General features: G+C 42.6%; 1 protein-coding gene across 1 annotated transcript in view; it reads right to left on the bottom strand.

Annotated features, from left to right (window-relative positions):
- Nucleotides 1–17,893, bottom strand: part of WDR24 (WD repeat domain 24) — a 199,894-nt gene that overhangs the window by 32,230 nt on the left and 149,771 nt on the right. The window contains exons 6-7 of the mRNA XM_069647019.1: nucleotides 13,407–13,528; nucleotides 13,168–13,272 (exon numbers count right to left, since the gene is read on the bottom strand). Coding sequence (XP_069503120.1) covers nucleotides 13,168–13,272; nucleotides 13,407–13,528 — 227 coding nt within the window. The remainder of the gene's footprint in view (nucleotides 1–13,167; nucleotides 13,273–13,406; nucleotides 13,529–17,893) is intronic.

Genomic DNA, 17,893 nt, shown 5'->3' with positions numbered 1-17,893 from the left:
GGGGGGGGCTGTCCCCCACCAATCTCTCCTTCACCCCAGTCTGCTAGACTCTCTGTTCCCACTGTAAGGTAGCCATATATTGCAGAAGGTGTTTTCCAAAATCAATCACTCATTGTCCATCCACGTATTTTAGGCCCATGTCCACTTTTAAAGTCGAGGCCTTTTCTTAATTCTGTTCTCATTTAGTCTTCCTATGCATCTTAGGCCCTGCTCTCCATTGGAATCTAGGTGATAAGTAGCACTGCTCCTTGTATATAGATAGAACCCAGGATGTAAACATTCTTGCTTGTACAGCTTAACCCTCGCACAGGAATGCACATGCCAATTCCACACACCCTGCACGCCCATATAAAGCAAACACGATTGCACAACACCTGTCATAGGAATGAAGCTACCTTTACTGCAAAAATTAGACCTTTAGCTACCAACATAATTCTCTATCTCCTTAAACCCAAACCACCCTACTTCGTTCATAATTTACCTCTGCTGCGCCCATCAACACGCTATTCAGACATGGGTGACAAACAGGGTCTTGGCCACTGCCACATAACTTTAATGGCTGAAATGCATACACGGATTATAGCACCTCCCAATTCTCCCAAACTTGGACTACGATCCCTTGGAGGGCGTTGAACCAACAAGTGTGTTGGGACCATAATCATGGTGAAAGGCGCTATACAACTGACAAAATGAATGAATAAGCAATGCATCCCATTCCTTAATTTACCAAGGCTTCTTAACCCTACAAGTAGAGCAAAATCAGGCTTAGATTTCCAATGTCAGCTAACCCCAGCAGCCCAGCCATTTACCGGTCAGGATTGCCGATCAATCCACTGCTAACCTAGTGAACAACATTTAAACTGAATTTAGGAAAGTGTAGTCCCAAAGAGTGCCGTCTTGCAGGTTTTTTTTGAATGAGTGGTAGTGTGCAATCTGAGACCACATCCAAGTCTGGTTTCTTCCACATGTAAAGCGATCTCAAGAAAAGGGACAGAGCCTTGCACTTTTAATATTGAATTGGTTTTGTTATTCCATATGAAAACTAGGCCAAAGGGGAATGCCGATCTGTACCTCAAATGTTCCGCTGTTAGTTTCTCAGTTACTTGTATAAACACCATTCTCTTCTGAATAGAAATTGGTGCCAAGTCCTACTACGCGAGCACAACGGGCTGTGGTTGCATGGGGGCCTCACTTTCACCAATGGGCCACCTGGACTGCACACTATTCCCCTTCTTTATTCATGGTGTCTAGAATGGCAACCCATAACCCACTGTTGTGGCAATTTCTTTTTAGCACCTCTAGTCCTCCTGGTCTTCATTCAGATGGGGTGTGATCCACAATAAGGGGTGGCAGTAGAAATTACAAGCTCTTGGTCAACAAACTGTGTACCCCTCCATTTCACCCACAGAGTGCTACAAAAGGTGCAGAGAACACCAAGCATCAGAGTACCCATTTTAACAAAACCATGGAGTCAGCATCTGGTTAATAAACTCTCTATGTTCACTTTAGGGTTTCCACTTGCTATTGCAATTCCTTTATGTCTCCCAGACTTCACATTATGCTCTTCTAGAAGATGAATTTGTATCCCTCACTGAGAAACCGCTTGTACCACATCTGCTCCCTTGCTTGAGAGCCTGTCCATCCCCAACGAGAGAATATGAATGTGCAACCAGAGAATATATCACTGGTCACTTAACCAGGGCTAAAGCGGAGCCCTGGTTAGGAGAGACCAGTGATATCCATTTGGAACCATGGCAAGATAGTCAGTGGGACCCACTGCAGGAGAGTGGACAACAAAAGCACAACTAAGCTCTTATACAAGTCTGCTTACTCTCGGAGCACCAAAATGCCCACAATATCTTCTTAATAAGCTAAATGGGGATGTTAGCAATGCTTTCTGGATTCCTAAAGCAATAATCTAGCCTCATGATACATAGCATTCTTTTAATATAAGCCAACCACTCCATTTTCTAAGGGTTCCCAAACGATAAAACATTCCTTACGAGAAGTCTCGTTAATGACATTTGTCCACACGGCTGCACCAGTAAAAACAGGTCGCAATGAAAGCAGGTCAGTTAGATAGTTCATACCCGTCTCCAAGTGCAGAAATTATGTACCTTGTATAAACATACATTTTATCAGAACATGTTTAACATAATGGTTCTCGTACATCTGCCTTTTCTACACAGGCACACATTTTGAGGCTGGCTCATTACGCGTCATGGCATTGTAAATAGAATATGACATTATGGATTGATTTTAAATGTGTTTGTGCACTTTCAGTATGTAATACAGAGATGTACTTGCACCACCAATCGTACTAATAAACATTGAATGAATGAACCTCTGCCATCATGATGGCCCAATGAAGCAGCAGCCTTTCTGACAGCAAAACATCCCATCAGATCACTCGTTACTAGTTTCAATAAAAGGCATGCTTTTCCCTCTGTGCAGGCCAATAATAATGATACTGGAACAGTAACAGAAAACATTCCAGAATCTTGATATATTCCTGGTCTCCCCCCCTCCCCCCCAACTCCTCTAGTCAAAGGTCTACCCAGAAAGACAAGTAAGACATTGTTTAACATCTCTCAAATATCACACAGTTGGCATCATGGCTACACAACATTCCTTGAAAAAAGATCAAGTTACATGCATCAGAATAAACTCCAATGTTACAGCCAACACTGGAAAACAAATTCATTTTTCTCACAAGTTATTTTATTATGTACAAAGCACGCCCATCGGAGAAAAAAATTGCATCAATGTATGCAAATGTATTCATGGCAGCATGGGAAACAAACACTCAAATCTGTTCACATTAAGGAAATCATTTCTGTAAGAGATAAATCAATGTGGGAAAGTAGTACAGAATCACTTTTGGAATGTGTACAGCAGCTGAACTCTAATGTTATCAAAATTAAATAAAGTAAATCAAAGACCATATTAGATGTAAGAATCTACACTGAAAACTATTTGTCCAAAACATCACTTTATTGGAAAGAAACTTCAACCAACTCCATTCTTTATGCCTTCAAGGCACACACAAAAACTAATGCCAAACATACCCTATGGAGAATATATAAGAATTAGATGCAACTGTATGATTTTTGCATCCTAGGACGCTGAAGCCACAAATGCAACAATTAGATTTGCAGCAAGAGGCTACCATGCAGAACATTTGAGAAGGCTACAAACTAAAGTAAGACTCACAAACCACTAAGGAAGCAAGAATGAAATTACTGGAATGATCACATCCAATATTAATGGAAGTGTAAATAACATAAGAAAAACACAAGCATCGCCTTGAACTGGAGAAAGACTTCAGATGAGACTGCTTCCAAACCAATGCCAACGTACAAGAGCAATGTAACCACTAAATACATTTTATGACCAGGCGTGCTACCACAGGAGGTGACAAGACCGTGGTTAAAGAGTAATTGCACAAATTTGGACACTTCCCAATTTCTATATATAAATAAAAAATAAAATAAATAAATACAAAAAATGGTATACATATGGAGTAGTGATAACAGCAAATCACATTGTACACAAAATACACATTGAATATGTTTTAGGTATGTATCATATAGGTCCCAAAATAGAACTGTGGAACACACAAGCAATCAAGATAAGAAATTAAGCTTATCCACTGCCCGTGCACTGGAGAAACAAGTAGATCGAGGATATCAAGAATATCACATTTCTTGGTCTCACAAAACATTAACTTTTTTTTCAACATTTTATTAAGTTTCAGTAAGTAAACGTACAGGCAGTAAACGCTCCCGCCCCAAACCCCTCCAACCCCCCCCCTCATTCCCCTGCCCACCTCTCCTCATCCCTAGAAACTGGCGGTAGAGTGCATCAGAAAAGATCAAAAGAGAACATTACATGAGGTAATTACACATTAGTACATGAACAGGACGGTTCTTCATATCCTGTAAGGAAGGGTTACCAATTTCGACTTGTGAGGGCAGAGCGGTCTGGAACGGATCAGCCTCAGCTACATAATTCCGAAATGTGGGCCAATAGTCCAGTGGTCTGCAGCTGGCCGGGAGGGAGGCCGTGTACTGTGTCTCTCTACGCTCGCACACAGTCATGAAGGAAAGCCAATCATGGAAATTGGGAGTGGAGGACTCTTCGCCCCCCCCCCCCCCCCCACGATTTAGCCACAATGTACCCAGAAACCACAGAGGCCATGCCTGCCATCCATCTCTCAGTCCTATAGTCAGAATACAAAGCCGCCAGCAGCCAGAATTCCGGCGAGTATTGCCACAGACCATCAGCATTGCTGCCATAGCCGCCTAGACCTCAGTCCAGAAGGGCCTCACCTGAGGGCAAGACCAAGCGACATGGAAAAAGTCTGCAGTATCTTGAGCACATCTGTTACACACAGGTAGACTTTCGGGATAAAATCTGTGCAGCCGTGCTGGAGAATAATATACATGATGAATAAACTTGTAATGAACTAAGCGCAAACGATTATTCAAGGACAGATTGTTGGCAAATCCCGTTCCATTGGGCATCTGAGAAAACCTTTCCCAATGCCGTTTCCCACCTCATTCTGGATCTGTTAACCAACAGGGGCCTATGTAGTCTAAGGTCTTTATATAATGAGCATGCCAGTGCTTTAGCAATGTGGGGCTGTAGTAATGTGCTGTAACAGAGAAGGGGTTGTGGGGGGACGACGCAAGTAGTTCGGTCAGAGAGTTTTGAGCACCTCCCGTGGCAGAGGTACAAAAACATTGTCACAATATTCCAATTGCCTTTAGACTTCACGGCCTCCCAGGTGACTAAGCAGCCGTCGACCATGAGGTTCCCTAAAGAATGGATCCCCAGGGCCTCAAAGGGTGTACAAAATATATCTTTGTGCGACAGTGGTATTCCCCCGGTCTCTATATATAGTGAAAGAAGGAGAATGAAGACTAATGGTGCTTAGAATGCCTGCCAGTCAGCACTTCAGCAGTTCGTAGGAAATTCTAGCCCGTTTCCCCACCAGTATCAGATGTATCATCAGTTTAAGTACCCTGGATCAATATTTGGACAGGTACCACAGTGGGACATTATTAAACAGAGGAACTTTGGGAGGATAACCAATTTAGTCAGGGACATCCAGGCGGCTTGTGACAAAGAGAGGGTAATCCATGATTCAACTTCGCATTCGAGTTTCATTAAAACCGTCATAGTTCTCCGAGAGCAGATGAAGTGGGGATGTGGTGACATGCATACCCAAATATTGAATGCCAAATGGGTGCCAACTAAAATCTGTTCCTACCTCGCCTTGGGAGACTACAGGGGTCAGGGGCAATACCTCTGATTTGGACCAGTTTATCTTCAGGCCAGAGATGTCCCCGAATTGTTGGATGGCACCAACGACTAGAGTAAGATTTTCCCTAGGGTGGTTTATGTACAACAACATGTAATCCGTATACAGTGATATGATGGAGGCATGGGAGTGGATCCTGACCCCGCAGTGGATATGGTATTTCCTAAGAAAACATGCACGAGGTTCAATGGCGAGGGCAAAGGATAGGTGACAGTGGGCAACCCTGTCTCATGCTCTGGGATGTGGTAATATACTCTGAAAGAATGTTGCTTGTGTATATCGCTGCTTGGGGTGCCTCACAGAAGTTGCACTCACCAGAGATAGTACAGTCCCAGACCAGAGAGTCTGAGGACTTAAAATATGAAGGGCCATTCCACTTAGTTGAAGGCCTTTTCGGCATCCAGCGCGACCATCACTATAGGGGCTTCCGGATTCACGTTATTCATGAGCGTGAATAGCCGCCTCAAGTTGTTTTGTGTGGACCTACCTGGGATGAAGCACGCCTGGTCTGGTAATACCAGCGCAGGCATATACGGGAGGAGCCGTCAGCTAGGATTTTGTCTATAATGTTATCCGTATTGACTAAGGGCAGTGGTCTGTATAAGGAGCACTTTATTGGGTCCTTACCCCGTTTCAACAATACCGTCACAATAGCCGTTCTGGTGGATTCGGGAATAACTCCCTGGGATAATTCTTCATTGTACATACAAAGTAAATGATGGATTGGTAATTCTGCATACTCTTTGTATACAAAACATTAACTCCAACGAAGAGGAGGCAATAGATACTTCAAAGCAGCAAGAATAATCAGCCAAACTGAAGCAACAAAGCAGGTTTAAACACACAACACGAGATTGCAATGTTTGGAGAGAACTGAATCAATAATGGCAAAATGCAGGATTTTATTCATTGGAGCCCACTTATTAATCCACATAGAGTCTAAGAAGTGATCACATACCAACTCCATAGCTATAGGACCCTAGTATGTGCAATTCCACGTTTTCCCAAAACATGGCATACTTTCAGATGCAAGGACCATATATGAGTTACTCGTGCTTTAGGTTATAAGGCCCACATTTTTATCACAATGTACACATGAATATGCCTACAGGGTTTTCCAGTTTAAATCCAATGCTAATTTATAAGTGAAGTTTGTTATAAATATTTGAAATCATACTGGCAGAAGATATTTCAGCAATTTATTAGAGCAACATATATTTAACTGTTACCCTTGCTTTTTTCACCCGCCTTTTCGTTGGCATCCACTATTAGACAGTAGTTCTAAGAGGAGTTAAAAGTCCCTTTCTTTAGTACTACGAGGATGCTGTTGAGGGTTGCCTTATATACACACAGGCATTGAATCTAAAGTTTTAGACTGCCGTAATTCCACTTAGAACACCATTGGATCCAATTATTTCAGAGAGTTCTACCAAGGTTGCGACTGCAAACATCTTCCCTGGAACACATACTGTAAGTTAGTACTACATTAATTTCAAACACAATATCATTAATGGTGTCCCTGCACCAGTTTGCATTTGCCGGCAATTTGCCAATTGCAACATTTGGAACCCAGGCTTATTCTCTCTGCAAAAATAGTCATGGCAGGTCTTATACTTAACGGCTGCAACACAGCAGTAAGCCAATTTGTTTACCTTTGCATGAAATTCTGTTTATGCAAATTTTAACAGCTAGGAGGGCAACATTTCAACTACTATCCCCCATTTAAAATGTCTATTTTCCACATATTTAACAATTATGGAAAAATATTGTGCGTTGGGGTGGATACACAAGACTGAGCAATACACTACTCTGCTACTCCGGTCCATCACATAACACCAGCTCTGTGACCAGATGGTATCAGCCAATTATTCTATACGGCTATGCACAATGATTTTGCCTTTCTCACCAACAATAAGAATTACATCTTCACATCCAAACCCTTGCAGAAGTTTCGAGAGAAGTTGGCGGAGAACCCGGAAACTATGGAGTAGGAAGACTGGGTTGAAGCGCTGAGCCCACCAAGGGAAGCGAGCATAATTATGCAATTGCGCTTAATGCAGTATAAGATATTAAACAGAGTATATAACAGTAGGTATCGCCTTCTTCGGATGGGGAGGGCAGCTGACCCCCGCCGTCTTAAATGCAGGGTGGGAGTGGACTCATTCTGCCATATGTTACCATGTAGGTCCTTTTGGGACCTAGTTAGAGACAAGATGTCCGGGACTATCAACGAACCAATACCTGACTGCCCCAAATTGATGCTCTTGTATGGGGGAGGGGGACGACTCAGCATTCAGTATCAAGGAAAAAACCTACTCAATACTGCCATGATGGGCAAGAAAGTGTTGGCAATGGAGTGGGGTACTTCTACACCACCAAATTGTCACAGATAGTTGGAAGGGGTGGATTATTGCACATAATTAGAAAAAAGGGTGTAAAGGGAGAAGGGATGTTGCCAAAAGTTTTTTAAAAAAGTATTGACTGATGAATGGGGGTGGAGTAAGCTGTGGTTTGAGGGAAACCCACAGGAAGGCGTAGCAGGGTAATGGGTCTGTTGTGGAGCAGCAGCTGGACAATAGTGTGGTGGTATTGGGAGATGGGTGGATTTGAGGTTGCACAGGGATTGGCAAAGGGAATTCTCTATGGTATTGTACTGATTGACTTTTTGTTTAAGTGGTTTGTTTTGAGGGTGGATTTGGAGACAACGAAAAACAAAAAATGTATTTTGTAGAAGACGACAGTAAGAATGACATCCAACAGTAAACAAACAACTTCTTGGTGAGCAGATTTCAGACTATCCATTTCTGTATCTTTAAGAATAATACTATTCCAAAGATGATATGGTGCTTCACGACAACCAACTATATATGCACTTATCTTTGTGCTTTTGGATACATTCATAACCGGAAAATTCTCCAACATTATGGATTGAATACATTTCTACTTCCGACCAATGGGCCTTTTTAATCTCTAGCCACTAATAGAATTCTCTATAATGAATAATTTAGACATACATAATAAGGAGTAGGTAACAAAAGTGGGATCCTATGTCAAAGTTAATAGAAATGGGATACATACAGACCACACTTCAAACATAGAATTGTGTAATCTACACAACCAATGGAGGCATAACTTACAACATTTCATAGCATTAAATATGGCACCAACTAAAACTACTTCAGTCTGGCACCTCACTTCTTAAAAGCTTTGTATACTCTTAGTTAACACTGCAGATTTATTTTGGTTATCTCTTGTTTTTGGCACAGATACAATGGAGTATATTATGGTAAGTACTTACCTATATATTATGACATAGAAAGATCCGCAATTAACACTTGAAAGGTCAAAAGACCAATTTACATTGTTCTAAATTGGGGAATCTTCAAGAAGCTGTTTCAGGGAAACATGCAAAACATTTTTGACCTATACAACTCATAACTCAGAAGAGTGAAATAATCATGACAAAGTAAAGGCTAAAAGCAACCTACCTTTGTAGTAAACCGGATTTATTAATACAGGACTATAGCAACAACTGATGTGCAAACAACAATAAGACAGTCTACTTTAGCCCATGTAATAAGAAACAAGGCCATCTCTCTGCATGAGAAGTAACAATACGCCCATATAACGAAGCCTCCAAAATAAATTAAATGGCATTTTACTGTTATTACATTATATGGAACATCTCGCCGCCTTTGGACAATTACACTTCTTGTAAATCATAATATACAACACTTTCATGCAAATTAATTTGTAAGTCAACAATATATGAAAACAACAGCACGTCTTATTCTATTTGTGTGACACATTTCAGCTTTGAGACTACTTTTATTCAGAACTCGCAATGTATGAAAGGACATTGCAAGATACAGGATTAACTCAGAGTGGATTTACATATACAATTTTAAAAAACAAACAATTGCACCATCTAGAAGTGCGTCTTTGTATTTCCGTACATTAATGTTAATCGTATGTTTCGCATACCTGAATATGTATGTACTGAAAGTACAGGCAAATTGCTTTTTAGAATTCTAGTATGTTCATGTGACTGAGCCACTGCGACTACAAATGAGGTGACAGGGTCTTTTTGTGGGCTCCTTAATCGAGAGATGACTGATGCTACAATTTCTTGTAAGGGGCATCTCTTAAACTAATTTTTCAATCTTAGCCACCATTCAAGCACGCTGCAGATATTGACCTCCTAGTTTCCGGATGCCAGAGCCCACGGCATCTGAAAACACTATGGAATGTTTGCAGAACATAAAAGACGTATTTATAAAGCGCACGTTTAGGGGAATCTTGGCGCCAATTACAGATGTTTATTGTTACCCAACTTAATGGTACTCATTTTATCGACCTCGGAAAGATGAAGGGCTAAGTGGACCTGCCGGGATTTGAACCTGTGCCCATGAGGCTAAATACAGGACCCTGTAGTGGATGCATTAGGACCGTGAAATTAAAGTGGTTCCATTTTCAATTGTAAAGCATAGAAAATGTTTGTGACTTTCAAACAACAGAGTGAAATCTGCATTCTGAAGATAAGGTTATATGATTATTGTCCTGAAATACAGGAATGTTAGATTATAACATATGGTTTTTACATGCTTGTTTTTTTAAATAGGGGATATTGTTCTGTTCCACTCACAAGAAACATATGGTGTACACACCGTTGCCCCTCTCACTTTCACTGCAACTGCAATCTGTAACAGGGCTGTGCCCTAGTTTAAGTAAACAATTTTGGTGTCCTTGCAAAGTCCCTGCCAAGCCAGTGGCATATCCATAGGCATCTTCATGAATTGAGACACTGAGCCCAAGGAGGACAGCCTTCAATTGTTCATACCCTCATGCCTTTCGGTCATAGCTGAATCAAGATTCCTGGAGAGTCTGCCGTTTTCATTGTCGGCAAGTCCTATATGTAATACAAATTCTTTACAAACTTGGCTCTCGCCCCTTTGTGTGTTAGAAAGTGCAATACACATCCTACTTTGTAGCATTTGAGAGTGTCTGGCTGTAACGCTCACCTGGTATCCACGGGGACGTCACTCAGCCTGTTCTGACCTCTTACGACCTCAAACCCTTCCCTGGAGTCTACTCGACTGGAGACTGGGCCTTGTTTTCTTGGAAAGTGTGCTCTCCATCCTGCTTTCAGCGCAGGGGTGTGTTGATTGATGCGGGCTCGCTGCTGCCTAGTTACTTCAATGGCAAGAGTCCGACAGGTAAGTATAATGAGTCTTTAGAACAGTTCTCTAACTTCGTTCCTTTCCTTCCTTAGATGATGGCCGGCGTCCGGGGATGGCGATGTGCTGCTGAGATGAGTAGCGCTGAAGGTGAGTGAGAGCGCGATGCAACCCTTTCGTATTTGTATTGAACAGTTCTTTTTCTGTGTCTTTTAGGTGCCGCGACGTTTTCAGCGTGGATGCCGGTTATGAAGAAGAAATGCAGTGAGTAAGCGCGGTATGCGGCGCCTCTAGATGTTTCCACGCTAACCTGGAGTGTCTTTTCCCTCTTGCAGATGGATGAGAAGTTCCGGAGACAGAGTTCCCCCAGAGCAGCTGGGATTCGGGTAAGCGTTTGAAGCTCGTACAGTCTTTAAAAATAAGTGAAGATTTGCTGAATACTTACTAATGCCTTTTATCTGTTATGTTCCCTTTTCCTTAGGAAGCTGCGTGCCGGGATGGGAATGACACCGCCGAAGATGTCCGCAGAACAGAAGGAGCGATGAATGATGGGCAGAAGCGCCGCAAGGTAAGGCTGTTGCTAACGGTGTTCTTGCAGGAGCTGAGTGCAGAAGAAAGATGCAGGACTACTAGAGACCGATCCGAACACGGTGAGTGTCACGCTGCAGGTGCAGAAAACACAAAGCATGTTTCTCAGCCTGGGCATGGCTTAAATAATCTCTGGGTATCCCAGGTGTCTCTGGGCTGAACCACACCCAAAAGACTAGACTGCACATGCAGTTCAGGGAAACGAAATATGTGGGGGCATCCATCTTGTCCCCATCAATGCACTCCGAGTCCAATCCCCAATGTTATCCTATGGGAGTGAGTGAGTCTGGTGCCACAAGCACCAAGTCTGACTCCAAGTGGGTCTTTGGAGGGATGGAGAGGCCCTTGAGGGCCATGTAGGTGATTGTTGCCTTACTCCAGCCTGACATCTTGGGGGGCTGGGGACATGAGGGGCAGGAATCATGACACTGGCACACAAGACTCTTTAAAAGCAGGCGCAAATACTCCCTGCAAAGAACACAAAGGATATTGCCTCATGCTCCCACCACCACAAATCTGCTCGTTTCAGCAAAGCAGTGCATCGGGAAGGAGCTTGGGTCTTATTACTACCGGATATGAAGATCAACTTCAAAGTAAACACATGCATCTTTTAACTTTCATAAATTACAGGTGCAAAGAAGCCTGCATTACAACGATCTCGCAGAGTTAAAATAAACTTTTACTCACCATAAAAATACCCAACCCTCATTTCTAAAAGTTTACTCCCAACTTAAAAAAATAGGAAGTCAATCTGCACTTCAAAATCTTACCTGAAGCAATGCTTGCTGCCTTTTAAAAATGCTGAAATGGCTTTCAGTTTAAAAAGATGGTTTTCCAGCCTGGTCAACAAGGTGACCATCAGCAAACTGCTGCATCATTTCATTTGCTCAGGACAGAGTCTTGATTGGGCAATACCGGTCTTGTTCTCAACCTTGAAAGGGCGATTCATAACCTGACAAAGCATCCCTTCCGTCCCTCACCATCATTCCAACTAATACCTCTCCAAGGTCTGCATCAATTTAATTTGACCAAGTGTCTCATCACATCTCAGGGCATCAATTACAAAAAAAATTTGATCAAAGTGTAAAGGGATGTATGCCACTCGACGGACTGCCTTTCATGCATACCTTTCAATAGGAGGATGGAGGCGTAGCTGAAGAGCGCCACAGTATACCCTGGGGCTCGCTTAGGAGAAAATTAGGTGTGGGAGAACCCAATAGCAGAACACAGCAATGTCCTACATCAACATGTGGGTAAACATTGTCCCTGGACTGTGAAACATTTGAGAAATAACCAAAGACAGTACTTTGGGCAGGGGACACAAACGCATGGAAACAAATCTTACAAGTTAGCTAGGGACTGCTTTGATACAGTGCACCCAATAGATCACAACTCTGGGAGATTTTGTTCACCGACAACCCAATGCACACCAAAGAATCAGAACAATTGGGCATTTCAATTATTTACAAAAAGGTAGAAAGCACGAGTTGTAGAGGAAACAGCAGAGAATTACATGCTTTTGGGCTCTGAAGTGAAACTGTCGCCGATCATTCAATCCATTGGACTTCGAAATGACCGCAAGGAGGTAGTGGAGGGGGCCTTATGCACACAAGTGACCTGGCCATGCCTCTCAACACACATGCCAGCAGTACAACTTCCATTCTGCACCACCTCAAAACAAAGCATCTTGCAAGGAGGGAAGCCTTGCAGCTGTCAAAAATAGAACATTAATCACAGCAGCTATAACTATGCATCTATTCTCCTCTATGACCTCTCCTTCAAGAGAATATTGTAGACAGTGTCTCCAAACACCTCCTACTATAGCCTACTACACCCACCAACAAGATAATCCTTGCAATTGTAATGTGTATTCACCTCCTAGGGGCACACATTCTAAGCATATGGTTTTAGTAATAGTTCTTGCAATCTGAATATTTACAGTTACATTTATATTCCCTCTATAAGACCTTTTTTGGTTTAGCTCTACTTAATAAACACATTAGCAGGTTCTGGCTAGAAATGTTCCCATTGGTAAGTTCTCAGAAAACCTTCCTGTAGGTACAAGTCTTCACTTACTGTGGGGATTCTCATGATCCATCATGTATAACTCATCCTCGTCCCCTTCCACGTCTCCTAGTATATAATCAGCAGGAACATCACTTCCTTCGGTCTCCTCATTTTCTATGGTGGTGGGGAAAAGCAATGGCAGAGTACAGTCAGGTTAACCCATAAGTAAGTCAGAGTCCTCCATTTTCTCCTCCCAGCACCCACCAAGAACAGGGTGCGTGACAGTCAACGAGATGCAGATGCTTTACCATCATTATTGTTCAACGTGGTGGCAGAGTCCATTAGAATGTTCTCCGAACGGCTCTCTCCTTTGCTGCGATCGAGACGAGACTCATTGCCCATGCCTGGAGGAATGTCCTTTAAATTAAAGCTGAAAATGTAAAGTAAATTGCAAGCATTACTCCTCATGCACATCTCTTAATGGGAACATGTACATGATATTTTGTGCAAACAATTCCCAATCATTAAGCATTCAACTTTCCAAAGATCACTCTATCCCTCGCTAAGAGTAAGAACATGTATCTGATGTATCCTACTTACTGAAGAAGCAAACATTACACTCCATGCATATGACAAGAATAAGAACATTGGACCTCATGCATAACATTCTCAAGGAGACCAAGCAAACCTCTGTTGCTATCATTTCACAGGGGACTATATCTTTACACTTTTTTTTCCAGCAGGTCATCTTTATAGTTGTACTCAATTAGCACAGCGTATACGATGAAAACAGATGGGGAGAGTAATGAGAACTTTCACTTGGATGTTGTGGTCTGTCTCACCTGAGAATCAACCTTAGGAGTTAGTAGGTAGGAATGCCTGCTAAGAGCATGCTCAGATCTCCACATGGAAGGCATTTCACAGCAGTATTTCACGTGGGGAGGAGGGCTTTAATGCACCTCCGTGCAGTACAGAAATCCCAGACAACCACAAAATAGATGACTGCACACTACAATACCTGGGTGAACATAGCAATCCTCTGCTTGGAGGCAACCTCTGTTAAAGGAATGTAGGCTATGAAAGCTTCCCAATTACTCAGGATAAAGAATGTGCAAAGCTAATGAAATCTAAATACCACGTAGAACAGACCACCAAACAGCATTCCCCCAGTTGTGCGAGGAATTAAAAATTCAGGAAATGAAAAGGGTTAACAAATTAATGTTTTTGAATAGGAATCAGAATTATCCCAATAAGCTTCTCCATGAAAAGCAGACTGCGAGCAGGAACCAGTTTCGCCAACTGCAAGAGCAATACAAGGAAACAAATCTGTTGTAGAGATGGGCACATAAAATAAGTTAAAATAAAATTAAGCCTGCCTACTACATCAAGTCCCTTACTAGCCATTAAAGGAAATGACCAACACTGATAACTAAAATATATCAATCCAGAAGTTAAATCCTTTGTGTAGGGCATCTGCTCACTGAAAGCCATCCTCGGAAGATGTTCTAATAAGTTAATACACCATGACTTTGGTGTCCATCTGAATTGGAATGCGCTAGACCAAAACACCCGGAAGGAACACACAGAGGTTCTGTCTAGAAGACGCAAAGTTACATTTGATGGATTAACAGGGACATACCCAGATGGATGACCTCTCCAATCTATTCATAATTTATCTAAAAAAAAACAGGCTCCACTCTGGAGCCAAATACCCAAAACATTCTAAAGCCTCTAAACTAGGATGGATTTAGAGGCACACAAAGGAGCGATGCTCAAAGATGTAAACAGTGGCAGCCATGTGCTGTTGATTTAGGGTTGCCGGAGAAGCCTTCTTTAAGTGTACAAGCAGGACTAGGAAAATGCATGATCAGAGGACAAAAACATCACACAAAAGGGATAATGATGCTTAAATTCTACAGCGAGGGAAACATCTGCCAAGGTTATGGAGATCCAGCAACTTGATGTTTTATACATAACTAGCGGTCCCCAGTCACGCGTTGCTGTGGCTCAGTCAAGTTGAGGCAGTTTAATTTTCCCGGTGGCGCAACACATTCCTTTCCTTTCTCCTTTAAATTTCAGAGCCTTGCAATAAGGACACACTTCAGTCATGGTGCCTATGAGAACATGCCAGCTCAAACTATAATCATCAGCTACGTTGTACAGGAATGCAAGGCGATTGTAATCGTATGATTGCCGAGCACGGAGTCAAGTTTTACGCTGATCTGCGGTTTCTCGTTGACGTCTTTATGCCATTCTCAGCCTGTCGTGTTCATTCTGTTGAGAACGAAGCAGATCTGAAGCTGCAGAACACGATCGCTGTGCTCACAACCGTGCATCCTAAAGTCTGGCTGCACGTCGCAATAGCATGTGTTGCTTTTTCATCCAACAGATGGCGCTGTTTTTCAGAAAAAGCATGTTTTACCTGTCACAGGTGTGACATCCATGTATAGTAGGTATATAAAAACATGCGCCTATTCGAATGCAACATGGTGTCAAAATTTCAAAGCAATCAGTGAAGAACATTCGGAGATTTAAGATTTTGAACAAAAGAACATTTACATTTTTATTTACATAGATTAGGTTACTCAAAAAGTGTATAAGACTTGCATTATAAGATGACTCCATGTTCTTTTCTTATGTGTTTTGAGCCTGCACAGGTCTCATACCTGGCAGAGCCCCATTATCTTCCCTGGGCAATACAAGTTTGCAGCGTGCACCCCTTACATTGGGAGGTGTTGCAGAGGGGATCAACAGACCAGACACACCCGAGAACTTAAACCTATGCAGCTCTGAAACCCACCAAACACAAAAACCACATTCTCCAATACCCCACTGTAAAGGGTAAGCACTCGCATCACTTAACATTGTTACGGTAGTTTTCCTAAGTCCTACTTGGAAGCAAGCCTTTGGTAAGTTATGCCAGTGGTTTGTAGATCCTCTCCAACTCTTAGTATCAGTCTATACTACTCAGAGACCTTGGTAGAGTGTCAGAGCAGTCAAGCTTATCTTAAGAGGAAGATGTGAGCTGCAGGCAAGTACACTGAACACAGTCAGTGATGCACCTTAAAGAAACACTTATAGATACATCTATATTAAAATAAAATATAGATTATATTTACACAAGAGTCACTGTTAAATACTTAAAACAAACCAACACACACAGGTATACTTCACAGTACTTTCAAAAGGCCACTTAGTTGGTAGTTGCTGAACGTGCACAATTGTCATAGGAGTTTGACAGTTCTACAGTATTATCGGTAATACCGAGAACCCACAAACTAATACGGTAATTAGATTTAGTGAGCATAAGAGTTATTTTTGGGAAAGAAAACAGTTGTTTAGTGTAATCCTATCAAAGCTTCAGGTTCTAGAGGCAGTTTCCCTGCACAGCAAGTCCAAAACGCAACCCTAGCTAAAAGGCAGTTCGGAGAGGCTTAAAGTCTTGGAAAGCAGCACAAGCCAAAAGTACCTATGCATACTTTCTAGTCTCTAGGAAAGAAGATATGAGAAGACTTAACCCACGTCAGAGACCCTGTTAAAGGACTTGCTAAAGGAGCACAAGCAGTGGCTTGAGTCACAGGTAATCGGGAGTTGCCCTGGACACCTCTACATACACACCAGTGTTCTGGAGGGACTTTCTGGAATAAGGTAAGCAATAGCGTTTCCCCCCACAGTACCTTAGGTTTGAAGAAAACATATGTTACAGCTCTGGACCAGACCTCTGGATTCCTTGGTCTGATGACAAAAGGCAGGACAATGGACGTGATCTCTCAGCAGCAGCCTTGTGGAAGGACCTCTAGCACGGCTTTCATCAACTTCTTTGGTCACTCTGCGGTTTTAGCGCCTTTTCTGCAGTACCACCATAGGACGCGATTCGCCTGGTCAATCTACTTCAATTCCTGCCGTTCCACACTCTGATGAGGGGGTCTGGACGAGTTGGATTGGCTCTCTGGAGTGTCCTTGAAGGTTCAGCAAAGCCTTGGACAGATACAGACTTTCCACGATGAGGCACTCAAAATGTGCAGCAGGTCTCCTGGTATTGGGGTTCCAAAGCTCTAGAAACTCACAGGACCTTGGGAGATGGCTCATATCACAGTTTGTCTTGGGACTGGTTGTTGCCACCAGTCAAAGGAGAGTCGTCCTCTTCAGAGTTCCTCTGTCACACAGAAAACTGGGCCAGGACAGCAGTGGTCGGTATTGCAAAAGGTCTGCAGGCATCTCTGGTAGTCTTCAGTTACTTCAGCTTCCAGTGGTTGATTTGCTTTTCACTTCAGAAGCCTCACCTTTAATACATGTTGAACACTCACTCCTCTGCAATCAACCTCAGCAGTTTACAAAAAGGGGAGTTTCGCTGTCCAATCAAGACAGCCAGACCCCCAGTGGGTGCTGGTTACATTCAGGCAGGCAAAGGACAGGGGGGTGGAAAACTCCTCCTGTGCTCTATCGAGGCTTCAGTCACAGCCTGCAGTAGACAAATCACACAATAGTTGGTAGAACACGTCCAATGCCACCAGCCATAACTAGGAGATTGTCTATGCGAGATAAAAAGTCACAGGAGCAGAGATGAGGGGATACTAAGTATCCCTTTGGCACTCCACAAAAGGTGATATGTACCAATCTCTCAGACCATACAGGTTTAGGAGGGATACTATGCATCGCTATCCTTAAGAACTGTAGTTACTCTAGTATAAGGAAAAATAATCTCTAAAGGAGGACCAAGGGTCCCTAGCAACACTGCCCATAAGCAGCTGTGTGCTTCAAAAGTAAAATACAGATGCCTTTAAGAGTTATGGAG

This window comes from Ambystoma mexicanum, chromosome 2q, assembly GCF_040938575.1.
Source record: "Ambystoma mexicanum isolate Mex_15411 chromosome 2q, UKY_AmexF1_1, whole genome shotgun sequence".
Classification (NCBI taxonomy): domain Eukaryota; kingdom Metazoa; phylum Chordata; class Amphibia; order Caudata; family Ambystomatidae; genus Ambystoma; species Ambystoma mexicanum.
This window is presented reverse-complemented; position numbering and strand designations above follow the sequence as displayed.